Source organism: Equus asinus, chromosome 2 (genome assembly GCF_041296235.1).
Source record: "Equus asinus isolate D_3611 breed Donkey chromosome 2, EquAss-T2T_v2, whole genome shotgun sequence".
Taxonomy (NCBI): domain Eukaryota; kingdom Metazoa; phylum Chordata; class Mammalia; order Perissodactyla; family Equidae; genus Equus; species Equus asinus.
Window position 1 is genome coordinate 78,330,409 of NC_091791.1, and position 20,495 is coordinate 78,350,903.

General features: G+C 36.9%; 1 protein-coding gene across 8 annotated transcripts in view; it reads left to right on the forward strand.

The window, feature by feature from the left end:
• The window catches only part of LOC106827062 (zinc finger protein 37A), a 34,204-nt gene extending 24,042 nt beyond the window's left edge, over positions 1 to 10,162 (forward strand). For all 8 annotated transcript variants that reach the window (XM_014834706.3, XM_070492045.1, XM_014834705.3 and 5 more), the window contains exon 5: positions 4,366 to 10,162. In XM_014834706.3, coding sequence (XP_014690192.1) covers positions 4,366 to 5,819 — 1,454 coding nt within the window. In that variant the 3' untranslated portion in view covers positions 5,820 to 10,162. The remainder of the gene's footprint in view (positions 1 to 4,365) is intronic.
• The last annotated feature ends 10,333 nt before the right edge of the window (positions 10,163 to 20,495 follow it).

A 20,495-nucleotide genomic window follows, 5' to 3' on the forward strand; every position in this document is an offset into this window, starting at 1 on the left:
CAAAAAGCGTCAATCATGGAGGCTTGTTCTGTCTCCAGTACTATAAAATTCTTGGCATGGGTACTGAATCCTCATCCATCAATACTTATTTTCCAGATTGGGATGGCCATCTCTAGGACTTATGTCAAATTAATTTATGCCACATATTCAGATGCAGTAACCACAAAACAATACAAAGATGTTTTAAAAAATTCCCCCTTTTTTTTCTTAGTGCAAATTTTGCACAAACTCCAGCAGCTAAAATCAGCATTGACGGGGTTACAATCTCAGCTGTCCAGATCCTGGGTGGGGCAGAGCTGGGGCTGCAAGGCTGCCATGGAGGGTTTTTTGAAAAAAGTCCCCCCTTTTACAATTCCTTCTTTGACCCATGGGTTGTTTAGAAGTGAGTTGCTTCTTAAATTGTTCTTTTCTACTTATCCTTTAGTTCTCAAGTTTTAGTTTAATACAGAGAGGATTCTTTGTATGATTTCAGTTGTTTGAACTTTGTTGACATTGTCTATTTTCTTAAACGTTCCATGTGCGCTTGAGGAGAATGTATATTCTGTCATTGTTTTGTATAGTGTTCTATAATAATATTGTTCAGGTCTTCTGTATCCTGAATTTTCGTCTTTTGTCTGCTGTTCTATCCATTACTGAGAAAGGTGTTGTGGAGTCTCCAACTATGATAATTCTTGAGGCTATATTAATTAGGCAAAGAGAAATTTCGGATTGTCACATCTCACTTTTGAATGGCCTCTAGTCATTATGAAATGCCTGTCTTGATATGTGTAGTGGCACTTTTGCCTTTAGATCTACTTCTGATATTAACATAGCGACACCAGTTTTCTTTTATCTAGAGTTTACATGATATATCCTTTTACATCCTTTACTTTACCATGTCCATATATTTAAAGTGTCTCTTATAAGCTGATTATAGTTGTTGTTTTTTAAATCTCTTCTGTGACTTTTTAAATCTTTTATTTAGATTCATTAGTCCATTTGTGTTTGCTGGTATAATTAGGTTTAAGCCTACATCTTGCTGTTTCTTTTCTTTTTGTACCACTTCTTCTTTATTCTCCTATTCCTTCTTTCACGTCTCTTTTTAGATTTTTTTATTATTATATTTTTTTGCCTCTATTAGCTTTTAATGAGTTATGTATTTATAAAAATTACTTTATTTAGAGGTTACACTACTTATGACAATATGCATTCCATTAGGGCAGAACTAAAGAGATAAGTGTGGATGCCAGCAGTGTGAAGATGTTCGAAGTTGTGAGAACTACATGAGAACTTCTTGTACATGAGTATAAATAAATGAGAGATGTGATCTTGTGGCTGAATCCTGCGGCACTACAAGGTTTAAAAGTGATGAGGAGGAGAAGGATTGAACAGTGGGGACTGTAGGAAGAGTCTGAGGATGCAGTAAAACTGAGAGTATGTGATGTTCTGGAGGCCAAATGAAGAGTGTATTTCAAGGAGAAGTAAATGGACCTCATATTTGAAGATGGAAACGTAAAGTTGGTATTTTAACCTTGACTATTTTGAAACAAGAATACAACAAGCGGTAAGAGATACAAACAAATCAAACCCCACTTTTGAAAGAACTATCAGAGAGTTTAGCTCCGAATCTCAAAATAAGTGAAAGGGTTGCCAGTAGCAGTGGAAAGTGAAGTAGAGGTGTTTGCAGCACTGCAGAGTGCGGAGGTGTCGTGTTCAGATAGAACTCGAATTGTTCAACCCAGTCTTTTAGAACATCAGGAAGGACTTTTAGGATAGTGGTAGCTCTCTGTAATGGGTTTCTTCCTGAGAAGCAGAGGGCTGGGGTTACATGAGGACTCAGACACACAAAGTATATTAGAAAGATGCAGTCTATCTCTGAGGTAGTAGAAAATGAAAAAGACTTGATACTTGAAAAAAACAAAGACTTTTCTTATTTTGTTGGAGAGTAGTAAAGACTGTGCCCTTGTCATAAGAAATATTCCTGCCAGGTTGGAATATAGCCCTCAGTTCAACTCATGGGAAAGTCTTGCAAATAGCTGGATCAGGAAAAATTCACCTCCTTCAATACTGAGTAGTTAAAAAAACTAACACAAGATGCATTCAAAGTTATTACAAGAAACAGGAGGAGACAGGAAAAGCAAGTGGCAAGTGAAAAATAATTCACCTGAGAAGTGTTGCCATGGAATACCTGAATATTGTTACTAATTTTTAATATAAATTAACTCAATGAAATAATGGCTTCTAGTGTACAAGAACATAAAATAGGAACATAAGAGATTCTGAAAGAGATAATAAGACCACAAGAAGATGCATTATGAGCTGTGTTATATCACAGGAAATAATTGGAAAAAAAGAATAAAATCACTGCAGTAATCAAAGTACAATCTGAAGACACAGAAGTAGAAAAGACTTTACTGGAAACTCACTAGGGAATTGGAGGTTAGAAATGAGAAACCTAAGCAGAAAGCAAAGAATTTGGAAATGGTGCCTTACAGAGTAATGGCTTCTTGTTTTTATTACGTACATTTTATAATTTTTAGCCCAAATTTTCTTTGTCAAGAAAAACTCATTAAATGCTTCAGCTCATTTCTCCTTCCATATCTGTTCATCAAGAAATTCATTCCTGGTCATATAATTAGAGTACATGATAGTTTACTGAGACTTCTCAAAGAGAAAGATCTTGGTTTCACTCTCTCATAACCTAGTATTACATATTATTTATGATTTTGCTTAACCATGGAGCCAGACGTAGAGAGTTCTTTCATAATAATTCAGAAAGCATTACCACAAATTATTTCTTAGTATACATGCTGGATTATCAAGCAGTAGATTCTGATTTGTCAAGTATGCATTGACATAGACACTGAAAAATCTTGTCTGTGTCTTAACAGAAGTCACACATGCCCGTTTTAAAAGTTAATCATGGGATGTGAAAGCCAATCTCATGTCATCCCCATCAGACACACACATCAAGCCCTAAGATAAACGGGACATTTATGATGGGGTGTACATAGATTTGTTAGTAACATTTAAACATTTATCTCATAATAAACTAATACTATTAATATCACTGTAAGTTTTAAATATGTTATTCTATATATGCTTTTTTTGAATTGTTCATTCATTAGCATTTTACCACATTTGCTGTTTTATACAGAAGTATTTAAAAAAATACATTTAGTGGTTCACTAAATCTTTTAAGTATGAAACCTAAAAATTTGTGTTGCGTAAAGCTCTCCAGGTAATTCAGATAAACATTGTTTGTTAAATACCATTGATTTAATATCCATTCTGAGTGCTGAAAGAAAATCATAGAGTTATAGCTGCCAGGAACATAGTTGATGAGTGAAAATCACAGCTGCTTGAAATATTTTAATATCTGGTGTTTCTCAAAGACTATTAATGTTACAGCAATGCAGCTCACCTCATATTTGTGTTAAAATAAATTATATGAAACAGTCCTTTCAATTTTTTTAGTAAATGAAGCTGAAAGTGGTGAGGAGATTTGGGAAGGCAGCTTTTAAAAAACGTTGTTGGACTCTAAGCCAACAGAATGAAAAACCGTGAGTTTAAGATTGTAGGTGAGAATGAGCAGTTTATGAGGGACAAACAACTGGGCTTACCCAGAGCAAAACACATTAATTTTAGATTTTTTAAATGATGGCTTGATTCTAATCTGAATCCAGATGTAATGATATGTTTGCTTCAATGATAGCTTTCTAAAAAATATTGTCAGTTCTTAGGACATTAGACTCAGGGAAATACAGTATTGTAGATAGCAGAGGAGTAAAAAACAGGCATGTGTAACCAAAAAACCTTAAAGGTAAATGAAAGTTCTAGGACCAGGTTTAGAATTGTATTCCTTAAGGTTTTCATGGTGTACAGAGATGTAGAAACATATATATAAAAGCAGGATTGAAGACTAATATTAGGATGAGATTTGTCTGCAGGAAACCAGAAAGCATTGGAACAGGGTTTGATGGTCAGGAGAGGTCCACAATTGAACAACTCTGATGGCATAAAGGGAAAATACCATAACCAGAATAAAGCTGTAAATCTGATCCTGTGGCAAGGATGGTTTGACTCTTCATTGATTTTGCTCTTTTGTTGCATATTTTTGTTCCTAGTGAATCAAAGCTAGATAGGGAATTAGAGTTTGGGTTATAGTACTGTTCTTTATGAATTAGAGCTCTCAGAAGTTTGATCTGTTGTTGCTCTGTAGAATGGAAAAGAGAGATGAGATTGGAAGTGTGTACATTGTTGTCATAATCTAGGCATGAAGAGATAATGCTCTGAATTGATCCACTCCCATAAATCTAATGCTAACTCTTGTTTCTCCTAAATATTCTTGTCAACTAATCTTTGTTGTCACTATTTATATTTCAGAATTAATTAATAGCAGTAGAAACTATTCAAGAAAGAAGTTCAGTGTGTTTAACAAAGGTAGAAAATGGCCCCATGATGATAAGCATGAAAGAATTCATTCTGAAGAGAAACCTTATGAATATAATAAAAATGGGAATGGCCTCTGTCTCAATGAAGACTTTGTTCAGCATCAGAATATTCAAGTTTTGGAGCAACCTTTTGAATACAGTGAATGTGAGGAAGTTTTCCATGAGAATTCACTCTTTGTTGTACATAAGAAAGCTTACACAGGACAGAACACTTGTGAATACACTGAATATGGGAAAACTTTCTGTGATTTGTCATCTCTCATTGCCCATCAGAGAACATATCCAAGAGAGAATCACTGTGAATTTAATGAATGTGAAGAAAATTTCTTTGAGGAATCCATTCTCTTTGAACATCGGAGTGTTCACCCTTTCAGCGAGAAGTCAAACCTCATTCCAGTTCAGAGAACCCACTCAATTGACAATATAATTGACTATAATGAATGTGGAACCTTTTTTGGTGAAAAGTTAGTCTTTGGTGTACAGCAGAGAACACCCACAGGAGAAAAGCCCTATGAATGTCATGAATGTGGAAAAACCTTCAACCAGAAGTCAGCCCACACAAGACATCAGAAAACACACACAGGGGAAAAGTCCTGTGAATGTCGTGAATGTGGAAAAACTTTCTACAAGAATTCGGACCTCATTAAACATCAGAGAATTCATACAGGGGAGAAACCTTATGAATGTCAGGAATGTGGGAAATCCTTCAGTGAAAAGTCAACCCTCACTCAACATCGGAGAACACACACAGGGGAGAAACCATATGAATGTCATGAATGTGGAAAAGCTTTCTCATTTAAGTCAGTCCTTACTGTACATCAGAAAACACACACAGGGGAGAAGCCCTATGAATGCTATGAATGTGGGAAAGCCTTTCTCAGAAAATCAGACCTTATTAAACATCAAAGAACTCACACAGGGGAAAAACCTTATGAATGTACTGAATGTGGAAAATCCTTCTCTGAGAAGTCAACCCTCACTAAACATCTGAGAACTCATACAGGTGAGAAACCCTATGAATGTATTGAATGTGGAAAATTTTTCTGCTATTACTCGGGTTTCATAGAACATCAGAGAAGGCACACAGGGGAGAAACCTTTTGGATGTAAAGAATGTGGGAAAAACTTCCGTCAGAAGTCAGCCCTAATTGTTCATCAGAGAACTCACATAAGACATAAACCCTATGAATGTAATGAATGTGGAAAATCATTCTGTGTGAAGTCAAAACTCATTGCACATCATAGAACACACACAGGGGAGAAACCCTATGAATGTAATGTTTGTGGAAAATCATTCTATGTGAAGTCAAAACTCACTGTTCATCAGAGAACACATTTGGAGAGAAACTCTGTAAATGTAATAAATGAAGGAAATCATTCTGGGTGAAGTCAAGAGTTTATAGAACGAAAAACACAAAAGGGGAGAAACATCTGTTCATATAATAATTTTGAGAGTACTTTTGGTCTAAAGTCAGTTCTCACAGTATAGCAGATATCTTTCAGAGGGGAGAAAATAATATGGAGATATTGAATATAGGAAAATTTTCTACTGGAATTTAAACCATATAGTATATCGGAAAACTCAGAGTGGAGGAAACTTGTTAGCAATTGAATATAGGGAACTTTTTGCTCAAAGCCACGCATCACTAAACATCAGCGAAATCACACAGGGTAGAAACCTCTGTCAGGAACGTGACAGGGTAGGGTAGAGAAGACTTCATCCAAAGGCCAGAGAAAATGCACAGACTATAGGAAACTATAGGAAAGCATTTAATATTGAGGTGATATTTTACTGGACTTATGCGAAATGCTTGAAGTAGCATCTCAGTAGACATCAGATAGTAGTTATTGGAGAAAATACTTTTAACTTTTTAAAAAGTGTGGAAGCTTTAAGTTAAAATGTCAGATTTTGAATTGAAGGGTATCTAGCAATTTAGGAAATGTGGAGAATGTTTTTCATTTATAAATAGCATTTTACTTTGTTAAAACACAATATGGCTCCCTGCTGGGTCTGCTGTTCCTGTCTGTTTAAGATATTAGGTGTGAAAACACACCACACTGGAACCAGTGGTTGCAAGCAGTTCAAAGATTTATTATCAGGCATATGCAAAAGAAGAGAAGACATTTAGCAAGAGAACCTGCTAACAGGAAAACTTTATGATATCCAGATGGAAAGAGAGATATCCTGGTCTGGTGACATACATAGGACAGGAGCCTGCCAGCAGGACTTTTGAATAATTCTGGAGCAGACTAATTTTGAGGGGCCTGTCATGGAATGGTATATCAAAGGGGCAAGGTGGGTTGCCTTGTGTGCAACTTATTGGGTGTAGTAGAAGTGAGTGAGTGTGTAACATAGGTGGTTTCCACCCTGGCAGATGTTTAACAGTTTGGCCTGGTGTTATCCTGTTCTCAGTGACTTATTGCACCCAACTCTGTTTCTCTGCATACTTAACACAGGTTTCATATGTGGTATAATTTTAGAAAAACAAGACATTCATATACAGACAAATACAGTGTTAAATATGGAGCTCTGAAAGAGCATGAATAGATTCTCCTACTGGGTACGATACAGTAGCTTGCAGTAGATCAGTGCACTCACTGAAAATAGCTAGAAAAGCAAATCACAAAAAGCATCTATTTAAATGCAACCTATTGCCGCAGAAGCAAAGACGAGAGTGGTAAAATTCAGGAGAGGAGTGAAACACAGAGAGTACGTGGGCAATATGCAGCTGTTTTACCTGGGAGCACTTGCCAGTTCTGGCTACAGGGAGGAACCTGAGTATTGAGCTTGGCTCAGGCAGAGAGCTATAGCTTGTTGGGGGGCGTGGTAGGGGGAAGAACAAAAGCCAGAAAAAAAACAGAACTATGGCAGTCAAGCTGGAGTGAAAATTTTTGGAACATTAGAGGCTTCAAACACATAGCCAGTTTCCCAAGAAATTTTCAGGAGACTGACTCAGCATGGGGCAGGAGCCCAGAAAACTAAACTGAAGAACATAAGTAGATTTTTTTCAGTACTGAGAAATAAATAATTAGTATTCAAGAACTGCCAGTAGGATGGGTACTTGGTGAACACACCATGTTATCAATAAAAGCACAAGGTCATACCAGAGGTAGATTGTACCTTATCAAAACTGCAAACAGTACCTGAGTGGTATTTTAAAAACCTGCCCAGAAAGAAAATTCTAAGAACAGATGGCTTTGCTGCAGTTATTCCAATATTTTTGAAAGAAATAATACTAACCTTTTATAAACTTTTCCAGAGGAAGGAAGATGGAACTTTTCCAATTTATTTTTTGAGTAAAGTGTAACCTTGATACAAAAACCTGTAAAAGACATTTCAGGAAAGTAAAGTTACAGACCAATATCCTATGAATTTAGATGCAAAATTCTAAAATTAAAAAACCCAGCTATATCCATGGGCAATATATCATTACCAAGTAATGTTTATTAGAAGAATCAAAGGATGATTTATTATTTAAAATTCAATCAATTTGGCCTCCTATTCCTCTTCCTTTCACATTCCCCTTTCCCTGTTGCTCTGTCTGTGTTTCACTCCTGCCTTCTCTTCCCAGAGTGGATAAGTCAGAACAGGCCTGCCATGGGGGATGAGAGACGTGTGATGATGTGCCCACTTGCATCCAGAGTGCTGAGGGCAGATGGGAGAGCTGGTCAGTATGGCTGAGATATTGGTAACATTGAGCAAATAAGAAAATGTGTTGAGGATGGTGAGAGCCAGGTTTCTCACTTTTGGAGAAGGAATTTATAAATATGGAAAGGGGGAAAGTTAGAAAACCCTGGAGTGTTGCATTGGAATGTAACTCATGTCTTTTAAATACACAGAAATGGTTAGTTATAGTAATGACACTGTGTGTGTGTGTGTGTGTGTGTGTGTGTATTTTATGGATCTGTCTACTGAGAGGGCTTAATACAATGACACCCCAGTAGTGGTCTATACACCAAGTGCCATGTTATTAATTTCTAAATACTATCCTCCACCAAAAAAAGGGACCAGGTCTCTGGAGTGATGGCTGATTCCAGGTCAGAGATGGGGAGAAATAGAAGATGAACCTGAATCATCTTATCTACCAGACAGTAAGAAAATGTTCAAAGAAACATGGAGACATTCAAAAGGACAAAAGAACCATCTTGGTTCCACTAGCCAAATTTGAGACAGTTTGAGCATCAAACTAAATAATGATAACATCAGAATACAAAAGACTTAATAAAATGGGAATCTAATAATTTATACTGAAGTAAATAAATGCACAAATCCATGGAGGAGAAGGGAAAGCTTTTCTTTACAGTAGAATGCCAACTATAAATGTAGGAAGAATAATGGGAAAAGGAAAATGTTCTTTGGCCCCATCAGAGTGGTAGTTGATTTGAGAGGTAGTTGCCAGCATAGGCTAAAGTTTGTGGGTAGAGGTTTGATGAAGAACAGGTTATTGACATAATCTCCAACTATCTCCCCACAAAATACTAATCAAGTACAAAGGCAAAAGTGGTGATTTTATGATAAACCTGGCAAACATCAACATGATCAGGTGATCAAAGTTCACCTCACCAATGGTAGGGAACATACACCTGATGAGATGCACCGAGAAGCGCCAGCATCATTTATGTGGTGGTCTTGCCAAGAAAGTGTGACCAGAGCTTGCTTATGAGGAAACATCAGATGAACCCATTGGAAAGCTTATTTTACAGAATGTAAAGCCTGTATTCTTTAGAACTATCAAGAACATAAAAGGAAGAGACTCAGAGACTGCTCCTGTTTGAAGGAGACTGAAGATATTTAAAAAGGAAAAACAGACATTTTTAGAACAGTTTGCAAAATTCAGAGTGTATCGATTTTATGGTAGTGTTTATCAATGTTTATTTCCTGACTTGGATGATGGTTGGTTCTGTAGGTTAGTGCCCTTGTTTGGGGAAAATATACACTGGAGTATGTGGGCATAAGGGAGTCTCATGTCTGCAGCTTATTTTCAAATGCTTTAGAAAAAGGCTAATAATAAGTGTGTGTGTGTATAGAGATTGCAAGCAAGTGTGCGAGGGACAGATGGAGGAAATGCAGTGCCCCGTTGGGAAAATCTGAGTGAGAGAGCTATGTGAGTTCTTTGGCACTATAGTTGTAACATTTTTAGAAGTTTGAAATCATTTCAGAACAAATATTTAAAAGTTTAAGTAAATTGACATAATGTACCGTGTTAGAAAAAATAAGTGAAGCTATATGATTATCACAATAGATGCAGAAAGCATATTTGATAAAACTCTGGGTCCATTCATGACTGAAAAACAGAACAAAGCTAAATGAGAGTAGAATGAAACATCAAAAATAAAACCAACATACAACAAACATAATACTAAGTAGATAAATATCAAAATATCTTTTCCTGATATTAATAATGAAATGAATGCTTGTTACTACCACTTATACTTAACATTGAACTGAAGGCTCTGGCTAGGTCAGTAAGGCAAAAAAAAAAAAAAGGCATAAAAACTGGGAATATTGAAGTACAACTTCTTATTTGCAGGTGATATCATTGTATACATAGAAAAGTCAAAGAAAACCTATGGAGAAGTTATTAGAAATAAGTGAGTTTAACAAACTGACTGTAGAAAAATTGTATTTTTATGTATAAACAGCAAATATGAAAATTAAGTGATACGAGGACAGTTGTATCCACCTAGGATAGGGTAGCAGAGACCAGATTTACCCTCCTGCCTGAAAAAACCAGGAAAAAAGAAAACTGACAAAATAGAGGAAATAATTGTTTTCAAGTCAGTAGACATCAGGCAATAAAGGGCAGTGATCCCTGCAAGTGATGGCTAGGTTCACCATCTTTATTGCAGTGATGGTTATGCACATTTATCAATTTTACCAAGATGTTCACTTTAAATACTGTGTTAAATTCCTGTTAAATTTACAGTAGCACTAAAACAGTAAGTTCTAGAAGTCCAAAAACTACATCACAAAATTCAGAGACATTAAAAACCAAAATAAAGGAAAAGTATCCTTACTGTTTTGATGACTTTGAAGCCTCATTTCTCCCCAAATTGAATGGTAGATTCAGTGCAACCCTAATTGCTATCCACTGGCAAGTTTTGTTCTTGGAAATTAACAAGTCTGACTTTAAAATGTATATGCAGATGCAATGACCATAGCTAAGGTAATCTGAAAATAGAAAAATAAAGCTGCAAGATTTAGATAGCCAGATATGAGGACTGTGGTATAAGTACAAGGATGCACAATGTCTAGAAACAGGCCCAAACATATTGATATGTGGCAAAGGTGACACTGTAATATTGTGGTGAGAAGATGGTGTTCTTGGTAAATGATGTTGGGTTAATTGGCCCTCAATATTCACAAGAGCAATGTATTTTGACTATAACCATCACCATACACAAAAATCAATTTCATGTGGATTATGCATCTAAATGTGAAAGGTAATACAATAATGATTTTGGAAGAAAATATAGGTGAACATCATGACCTTAGCTAAGTCACCTTAAACAAGAAACAAAAACAGAGAATTTGACCACATTAGAATTAAGAACTGCTATTTGTTCAAAAAACAAAAAAACACAAGAGTTAAAAGTCAGCCATAGACTGGGGGAAGGCAATTGCAATGTATGTATTTAACCAAGGACTCTTATACTGCATTTATAAAGAACTACAATAAAAAGTCAGAGGGGCCAGCCCCGTGGCCGAGTGGTTAAGTTTGCACGCTCCACTTCGGTGGTCCAGGGTTGCGCCAGTTTGGATCCTGGGCACGGATGTCTCACTGCTTATCGAGCCGTGCTGAGGTGGTGTCCCACATGGCACATCCAGTGGCACTCACAACTAGAATATATAACTATGTACTGGGGTGCTTTGGGGAGAAGAGGAAGAAGGAAAAAAAAAAAGCAGAAAATTTGAACATAATTCACAAAGGTATATTTAAATGGTGAGTAAATGTATGAAAAGTTGTTCAGCTTCATTTGTCATCAAGAAAAGGCAAATTAGAACAAAAATTTAATACCACTACACACCAGAATGGTTAAAATGATTAAAATACCAACTGATGATGAAGATATGAACCAACTGGGACTCAATACAAGTTTGGTGGGAGTGTAAATTGTGTGCTTTCGGAAATAAACTCTGCTAAAGCTGAACATACTGTAAATTTTGACTGTGTAATTCTAGGTATCTGTCCAACAAATATAAATATATGTTGACTGAAAGAATATTCATAATAGTACTAATCTCAATAGCCCAGAAGTAGAAACAGCACAAATATCCACCGACACTAGAATGAATACATAAATTATACTCTGTTCATTCAGTGGTATACTTTACAGCATTGGGAATGAATGAACTACAATTGCATGCATGCAAAAGAAACACAAAAGAGTACATGCTATATGCTTTTATTTAAAAAGCAGATAAATATAAGGGATTAGAAGTTGGGATGGTGGTTGCCTGGATGGTGGCAGATTGCAGGGATTGACTTGAGGTGGCTCCTCTGGTGCTAATAGTGTTCTGTTTCTTGATCTGGATATTGATTGTAGGTGTCTTCGCTTTGCAAAAGTTATTACTTGTGAATTTTTATTTATACATATTCATGTTTTAGTATAAAAGTTCCTTAATAAAAATCAGAAAGTCGGAATGTGCTGGCTCTCTGCTTAGATCCCTCCAATAACTTCTCATCTTAAAAACTTAAATAAGATGAGTAATTAGGACAACAGCAGTAAACGTGTGTGAAGAACCCCTTGTGATAAGTGCTTATATATGTGAGTATTCTACATAATGTATTTTGTTCTCTTAGCTATGTGGCAAATAACAAAGATTTTCCATGTTAAATGCTAACCAGTTTTGCTAAATTGTTCAATATGCATTTTAAGTGAAATAATGTTTCACAATTTTACCATACCTCATACATATTCTCTCACAGTTTCCTAGCATATATAAGTGGATATAACCAGCGTTTTGTATGAAATTTTCAATAAAGAATTCAAACGTTGTGTTTATGAAGTTCTCACCTGCCTCAGGATCTACCAGTGAGTATAATGAAACTACTAGTTACACAAAATAAGCAATATCACATTAATTAAAGAAAGCAGATGTGAACAGTAGTACTTGAATTCAACACAGTATTGCTTTCCATCATGTGAAAAAATATCCTGCTGAAATGTTCAGATGAGAAACCTACTCAGGTATGCGTTGCATAACCCAAGCATAACAAATGATCTACATTTGTATTGTGGTGATGTTTATATTTTGTCCTATCCCTTTCTTCTTAGTAATAGGGGAGGCTGTTGAATCAGATATCATATTGCCTGGGTTCATATGCTGTCTGGCTCTGTCACTTAATAGGTTTGTGACAGATTACTGTTTGTACTCAGACCCTCATCTGTAAAATAGGGACATGAATAGTGCCTACTGCATAGGGGAATTCATAATAATTTGTGAACTACATAATATGGGCTATGTGTCTGTTAGCTATTATTTCTTGAACTACCTTTCAAACGATAGGTTCTTACAGACTATACCTAATGCTCATTTTTCCTTCATGGCAGAGCTTTAATTATTTAATTATATTTGTATTTTTTACCTTAGTGTTGGAAAGTTCAAAGGTAAAGCTTGATTAGGTTAAGCCAGTCATGGAAGACATTCACCTCAGGGATTTGTTTGAGATTGGCACATGTCCTAGTTCTGGCCAGAGTTATTTGCAGAAGTGTTCTGAAAACTTCTGGGAAAAGTTTCTTTCTTATGCAGCTGCAATGTTTCATGCCTGGACTTGACACTTAGTTGTATCTTACAACTCTGAGGGATAGGTGGTGCTGAAGATGGTAGAACAGAGAGTGAAACAGATTTGGGTTTATGAGGATGTCATTGAGCTGCGCACTCTTTAACTGGTCTGAAGTGAGGATAGTTGGAGGTTGTATTCTGCAGTGGCAGAGCTATGGAGTAGCTTACGTGCTCAGGCAGGGCCATAGAACAGGACCCAAGGCTGGCAAAACTCTTGTTTGGGGAGCTAATCAGGCAGAACTGTGCCCCAAGTTCCCTTGCCACAAGGGGCCAGTGTCCTGGCTCTGCAGATCTCCACTCAAGTGCTTTTGGGTTAAATAGCTTCTCAGATGCTCAGGTCAGGCTTCCTGGTTGGGTGGGGCCAGCAGCTACACTCACCAGTGGATTGGGCTATGTGTTAGCTCGCTTACCTGGATGGAGCAGGTGAACTAGCTCCAAGCCCTGCAAGGGTCTTTTTTGCGATTTTAACTCAAGGCTGTTCTGTGGTCCCACCTGGGCAGAGAAGCTACTCTGTAGCTCTGCCCACTGCTGAATACAACCGCCAATCCTGCCAACCAGGGAACCTAACTAGAACTCCTGGGAATCTTGGTAACCACCCCTGCAGCCCTGATTACAGCAGCACTTGAGTGGAGAGTCCAGCCAGCAGCTCTGCATCTGCAGAACCAACACCGTGTGTCCAGGGAGTTTAGTGCACAGTTCTGTCTGACTCAGTCCCCAAACAAAGAGCCTTGCCAGCCCCAGGGCCTGTTCTGCAGCCCCAACTGGGCAGGAAAGCTAATTTATAGTCCAGCCAAGACTGAATACAGCCTTCAGTCTGGCCTGACCAGAAAACTGAGTCAAAGCTCCTAGGAATCTGTGTAGCCCATCCTGCAACTCTGATTACAGCAGCACTTTAGTAGAGAGCCTTGCTGGTGGCCCTGCCCATCTGCAGAGCCAGAATAGTTGCCCATCAGACCAGAGAACTCGGTGCATAGTTCTACCTAATTTGATCCCCAAGCAAGAGCTTCCTCAGCCTTGGGACATGCACAGTGACCCTTCTTGGGCAGGGAAGCTAATTTGTAGTCCCTCCCATTGCTGAATTCAGCATTCAGCCTACCTCACTAGGGAATCTAACCAGAGCACAAGAGGAGCTGCATAGCCCATCCAGCAGCCATGCTTACAGTGGCACTTGAACAGAGAGCACAGTGCGTGGCTTTCCACATCTTCAGAGCAAAACTGATGGCCCTGTCTAGCCAGGGAATTCAGTGTACAGTCTTGCCTTATTTGGGTCCCCAGACTATGAGCTGTGCAGGCCTTGGGACCTGTTCTGCCCCACCAGAGAAGAGAAGCTAACTCATCCCCACCTATGCTGAGTATAATATTCAGTCCTGACCATCTAGGAAGCCTGACAAGACAACCCAGGCAACAGCAGAGCCCATCCTACAGCCTCGCTTGGGCAGGGAACTGAGCCAGCAATTCCTATCCAAATATTCTCAGCTAGAGGCACCCCGTCCCTGACCTCAGAGCTTGGGCGGTGGCCTTGCCTCAAAATAGACCCTGGTAGCAAGCCCAAGCTGCCAGAGGATGCTACCAGCTGACATATCCAGAAACCCAAACTGAGCTGACTGGTGAGAACTGTCTCTGTCAAAGCAAATCTGTAAAGTCTGGAAGAGGAGACTGCTTACTCAGATGTGCAGATATCAACGTAAGGAATTAAGGATCATGAAAAATCAAGTAAGCATGACACCACCAAAGGAAATTGATAAAGCTCCAATACCTCACCCTAAAGAAATGGAGATCTGTGAGCTGTCAGGCAAGGAATTCAGAAATCCTCTTAAGTTTAATGAATTACAAGAACACATCTAAATGAAATTAGGGAAAAATGCATGAACAAAATGAGAATTTCAACAAAGAAATAGAAATCATCAAAGAAACCCCCAGAAATCTGAGAGCTGAAAAATATGACTGCACTGAAGAATTCAGTGGAGAGCTTCAAAAGCAGACTCAACCATGTAGAAGAAAGAATCAGTGACCTAGAAGACAGGACTATTGAAATTATACAGGCAGAGGAACAAAAAGAATAAAGAATGAAAAAGAATAAGAAAGCCTATGAGACTTGGACAACAGAAACAATATCCATGTTATGGGAATTCCAAAAGGAGAAGAGACAGGGACAGAAAGTATATTTAAAACAATAATGGCTGAAAACTTCCTAAACCTTGGGAGAGAAATGGACATCCAGCTCTGTGAGGCCTAAAGGACCCCGAGTAGGTTAAACATTATAATTAAATTGTCAACAAAGTCAAAGAGAGGATGTTCAAAGCAGCAAGTGGATGGAGAAAAGTTATATAGAGGGGAACCCCCATAAGACTATGGGTGGATTTCTCAACAGAAACTTTTCAGGCCAGGAGAGAAAGGGATGATACATTCAAAATATTGAAAGAAAAAATACTGTCAACCAAGAGTTCCACACCCAGCAAAGCTGTCTTTTAGAAATGAGGGAGAGATGAAGGCTTTTCCAAACAAACAAAAGGTGAGGGAATTTGTCACCACTAGACCTGCCTTGCAAGACATGCTAAAGGGAGTTCCTTGAGTGGACTAAAAGTGGAAGTAAAAGGATGCTAATTAACATCATAAAAACATCAGGAGGTAGGATAAAACTCACTGATAATGGTAAATATATAGTCAAAATTAGATTCTGTAATATGGTAATGGTGGCGCATAATTCCCTAACAACTCTAGTTTGTTAAAAAACAAACTTAGTAAAAATAACCATAACTACAATAATCTGTTGTTGGATACACAATATAAAAAAATGTGTAAACTGTAACATCAAAACCAAAAATGTGGAGAGAAGTAAAAGTGTAAGCTTAGGAATGCTCTTGAATTTAAATTATCAGTTTAAAATAAAGTGTTATAATTTTAAGATATTTTATGTAAGCCTCATGGTAACCACAGAGAAGAACCTGTAGTATTTATGCAAAAGAACATGATAAAGAAGTCATAGAAAACTCATTACAAAAGACATCAAAACACACACAGGGGCCATCCCCATGGCCTAGTGGTTAAGTTTGGTGTGCTCTGCTTCAGTGGCCTGGGTTCACAGGTTTGGATCCCAGATGCAGACCTACACAACTCATCAGCCATGCTGTAGTGGTGACCCACATACAAAATAGAGGAAGACTGGCACAGATATTAGCTCAGGTCAAATCTTCCTCAAGCAAAAAGAGGAAGATTGGCAACAGATGTCAGCTCAGGGTGAATCTTCCTCAATGACAACAACAACAACAACAACAGCAACAAAACAAACCCACAAACACAGAAGGCTAAGAAGCAAGGAATAATGGATCTACAAAACAGCCAGAAAACAGTTAACAAATTGACTTAATAAGTCCTTATCTATCAATAATTACTTTAAGCATAAATGGATTAAATTCTATAATCAACAGGAATTGCTGAATGGATAAAACAAGATCCAATGAAATGCTGCCTACAGGAGACTCACGTTAGCCTTAACACACAAAGACTGAGAGTGAGAGAGTGAAAAAAGATATTTCATGTGAATGGTAACCAAAAATAGCAGAAGTAGTTATATCAGACAAAATAGACTTTAAAACTGGTACAAAGAGAAAAGTTCATTATATAATGGTAAAGGGGTCAATCCATCAAGAAGACACAACATTTTTATATATTTATATACTCAATATTGAAGTAACTATAAATATAAAGTAAAATTTAACAGAACTCAAAGGAGAAATAAAGAGCAATACAATAGTAGTTGGAGACTTTAATACCCCCTCTCAAAAAGGACAGATCATCCAGAGAGAGAATTAATAAGGAAACAGCAGGTTTGAACAACACTATAGGCCAAATGGACCTAATGGACATATACAGAACATTCTATTCAAGTACAGCAGAATACATGTTCTTTTCAAGTGCACATGGAACATTTTCTAGGATGTGCTCTATGTTAGGGCACAAAACAAGTCTTAACAAACTTAAGAAGATTGAAATCATACCAAATATCCTCTCTGACTACAATAATATGAAACTAAAAATAACAGGAGGATAACCAGAAAACTCATGAATACATAGAAATTAAATAACACTCTCTGTACAACCAATGTAACAAAGAAGAAATTAAAGGGAGAGTAAAATACTATCTGGAGACTCACACAAATGGACATACAAAGTACCAAAACTTAGGGGATACAGCAAAAACAGTTCTAAGAGGAAAGTTCATGGTAATAAATGCCTATATTGAGACAAGAAAGATCTCAAATAAACAACCTGACTATGCCTCAAGGAAGTAGAAAAAGAACAAACTGAGTCCAAAGTTAGCAGAAGGAAGGAAATAAAGATTACAGCAGAATTAAATTGAATAGAGAACAGGAAAACAATAGAAAAGACTAACAAAACTAAGAGTTGGTTCTTTGAAAAGGTAAACAAAATTGATAAAACTTTAGGAAGAGTAACCAAAGAAAAAAGAGAGAGGACCCAAATCGACAACATTATAAATGAAATGGGAGACATTACAGTTGATACCACAGAAATAAAAAGGATTGTAAGAAGCTATATGAAAATGTATATGCCACAAACTGGACAACTAGAAGAAATGGAAAAAGTCTTACAAATGTGCAGTTTACCAAGACTGAATCAGGAAGAAATAGAAATTCTGAACAGACCAATTACTAGTAAGGAGATTGAGTCAGTAATCAAAAGTCTCCCAATGAAGGAAAGTCCAGGGCCAGATGGTTTCACTGGTGAATTTTATCAAACACTTGAAGAAGAATTAATGCCAATCCTTCTCAAACTATTCTGAAGATTGAAGAGGAGGGAACACTCCAAAACTCATTTTATGAGGCCAGCATTATCCTGATGCCAAAGCCAGGAAAGAACACTAAGAAAAGAAAACTATAGACCAATATCCTTGATGACTATAGATGCAAAATTCTCAATAAAACACTAGCAAACTGAATTCAGCAGCACATGAAAAGGATCATTCACTGTGATCAAGTGGGATTTATCCCTGGAATGCAAGGATGGTTCAAGATATGCAAATCAATAAATGTGATACATTAATGAAATAAAAGGAAACAATCATTTATCATCACAATAGATGCAGAAAAAGCATTTGACAGAATTCAACATCCAGTCATGATAAAAACTCATAAATTAGGTACAGAAGGAATGTACCTCAACATAATAAAGGCTGTATATGACAAGCCTGCAGCTGACATCATACTCAATGAAAGGTTGGAAGCTTTCCCACTAAGATCAGAAACAAGATAATGGTGCCCACTCCCATCACTACTATTCAACATAGTACTGGAAGTCCTAGCCAGGGCATTCAGGCGAGAAAAAAGAAAAGTATCAGAATTGGAAAGGAAGAAGTAAAATTGTCTTTATTTAAAGATGATATGATTTTATATATAGAAAATCCTAAAGATTTCACCAAAAAACTGTTAGGTCTAAGCAATGATTTCAGGAAGGTTGCAAAATATAAAATTAACATGGAAAAATCAGTAGCATTTCTATAACAATGAATTTTTGAAAAAGAAAACTGTCCCATTCACAGTAGCATCAAAAACAGTAAAATACCTAGGTTAAATTTAGCCAAGGAGGTGAAAGATCTCTACATTGAAAACTAGAACATATTATGAAAGAAATCTAAGAAAACAGAAATAAATGGGAAGATATTTCATGTTCATAGATTGGAAAAATTAATATTGTTAAAATGTGTCCATAAAAACCAAAGCCATCAATAGATTCAGTGCAATCTCTATCAAGATTCCAATGGCATTTTTTACAGAAGTAGAAGAAAATCATCCTAAAATTTATGTGGAACAACCAAAGACCCTGAATAGCCAAAGCAATCCTGAGGGAGAACAACAAAGTCATACTTCCTGATTTCAAGCTATGTTATAAAGCTAAAGTAATCAAAACAGTATGATGTTGGCATAAAACAGATGCACAGACTAATATAAAAGAATTGAGAGCCTAGAATTAAGCCTGTGTATATGTGGTCAACTAATATTTGACAAGGGAACCAAGAATACTCAATGGAGAAAAGACAGTCTCTCCAATAAATAGTGCTAGCAAAGTTAGCTATTCACATGTGAAGGAATGAAACTAGACCCGTGTATTTCACCACTCACAAATATTAACTTGAAATGGATTAAAGACTTAAATGTAAGACTGGAAACCAGAAAACTCCTAGAAGGAAAAATAGGGAAAAAGCTCCTTGACATGAGTCTTGTAGTGATTTTTTGAATATAACACATAAAGCACAAGCAACAAAACAAAAAATAAACAAGCGGGACCATCTCAAACTAAAAACTCTGCAGAAAAAAAGAGACAGTCAACAAAATGAACAGACAACCTACAGAATGGGAAAAATATTTGTAAACCATGCATTTGATAAAGAGTTAATATCCAAAAGATATAAAGAACTGATACAACTCAGTGGCAAAAAAAAAAAAAAAAGATCCAATTAAAAAATGGGCAAAGGATAGGAATAGACATTTATCCAAAGATGATATTAAAATGGCCATGAGGTATGTGAAAAGGTGTTCAACATCACCAATCATTAGAAAAGTGCAAATCAAAATCACAAGATGTCTCTCACCTGTTAGAATGGCTGTCATGAAAAATATACACGCTAAATGCTGGTAAGGATGTGAAGAAGAGAGACCATTGTGCACTGTTGGTGGGATTGTAACTTGGTACAGCCACTATGGAAAATAGTATGGAGTTTCCTCAAAAATGAAAATAGAACTGCCATCTGATCTGGTAATTCCACTTCTGGGACTATATCGGAAGGAAATGAAAATACTATGTTGAAGAGATATATGCACCCCCATGTTCATAGTAGCATTATCTACAATAGGTAAGACATGGAAATGACTGAAGTGTCCATCCAGATGAATGGAAAAAGAAGTTGTGGTGTTTACACATACAATGGAATATTCAGCCATAATTAGAAGGAAATCTTGCCATTTGCAACAGCATGGATGGAACTTGAGGGCTTTTTGCTAAGTGAAATAATTCAGACAGAAGAAGACAAATACTGCATGATCTTACTTATATGTGGAATCTAAAACAAAACAAACTCAAACAAACAAAAACAAAAATCAAAAAACCCCCAAACTCATAGAAAAAAGAGTTCAGATTTGTGGTCACCAGAGGTGATAGGTGGGGGGGGGGGGGGGGGGGAGCTGGATGAAGGTGGTCAAAATATAAAACTTGCAGTTATAAAAGAAATAAGTACTGAGTATGTAATGTACATCATGGTGA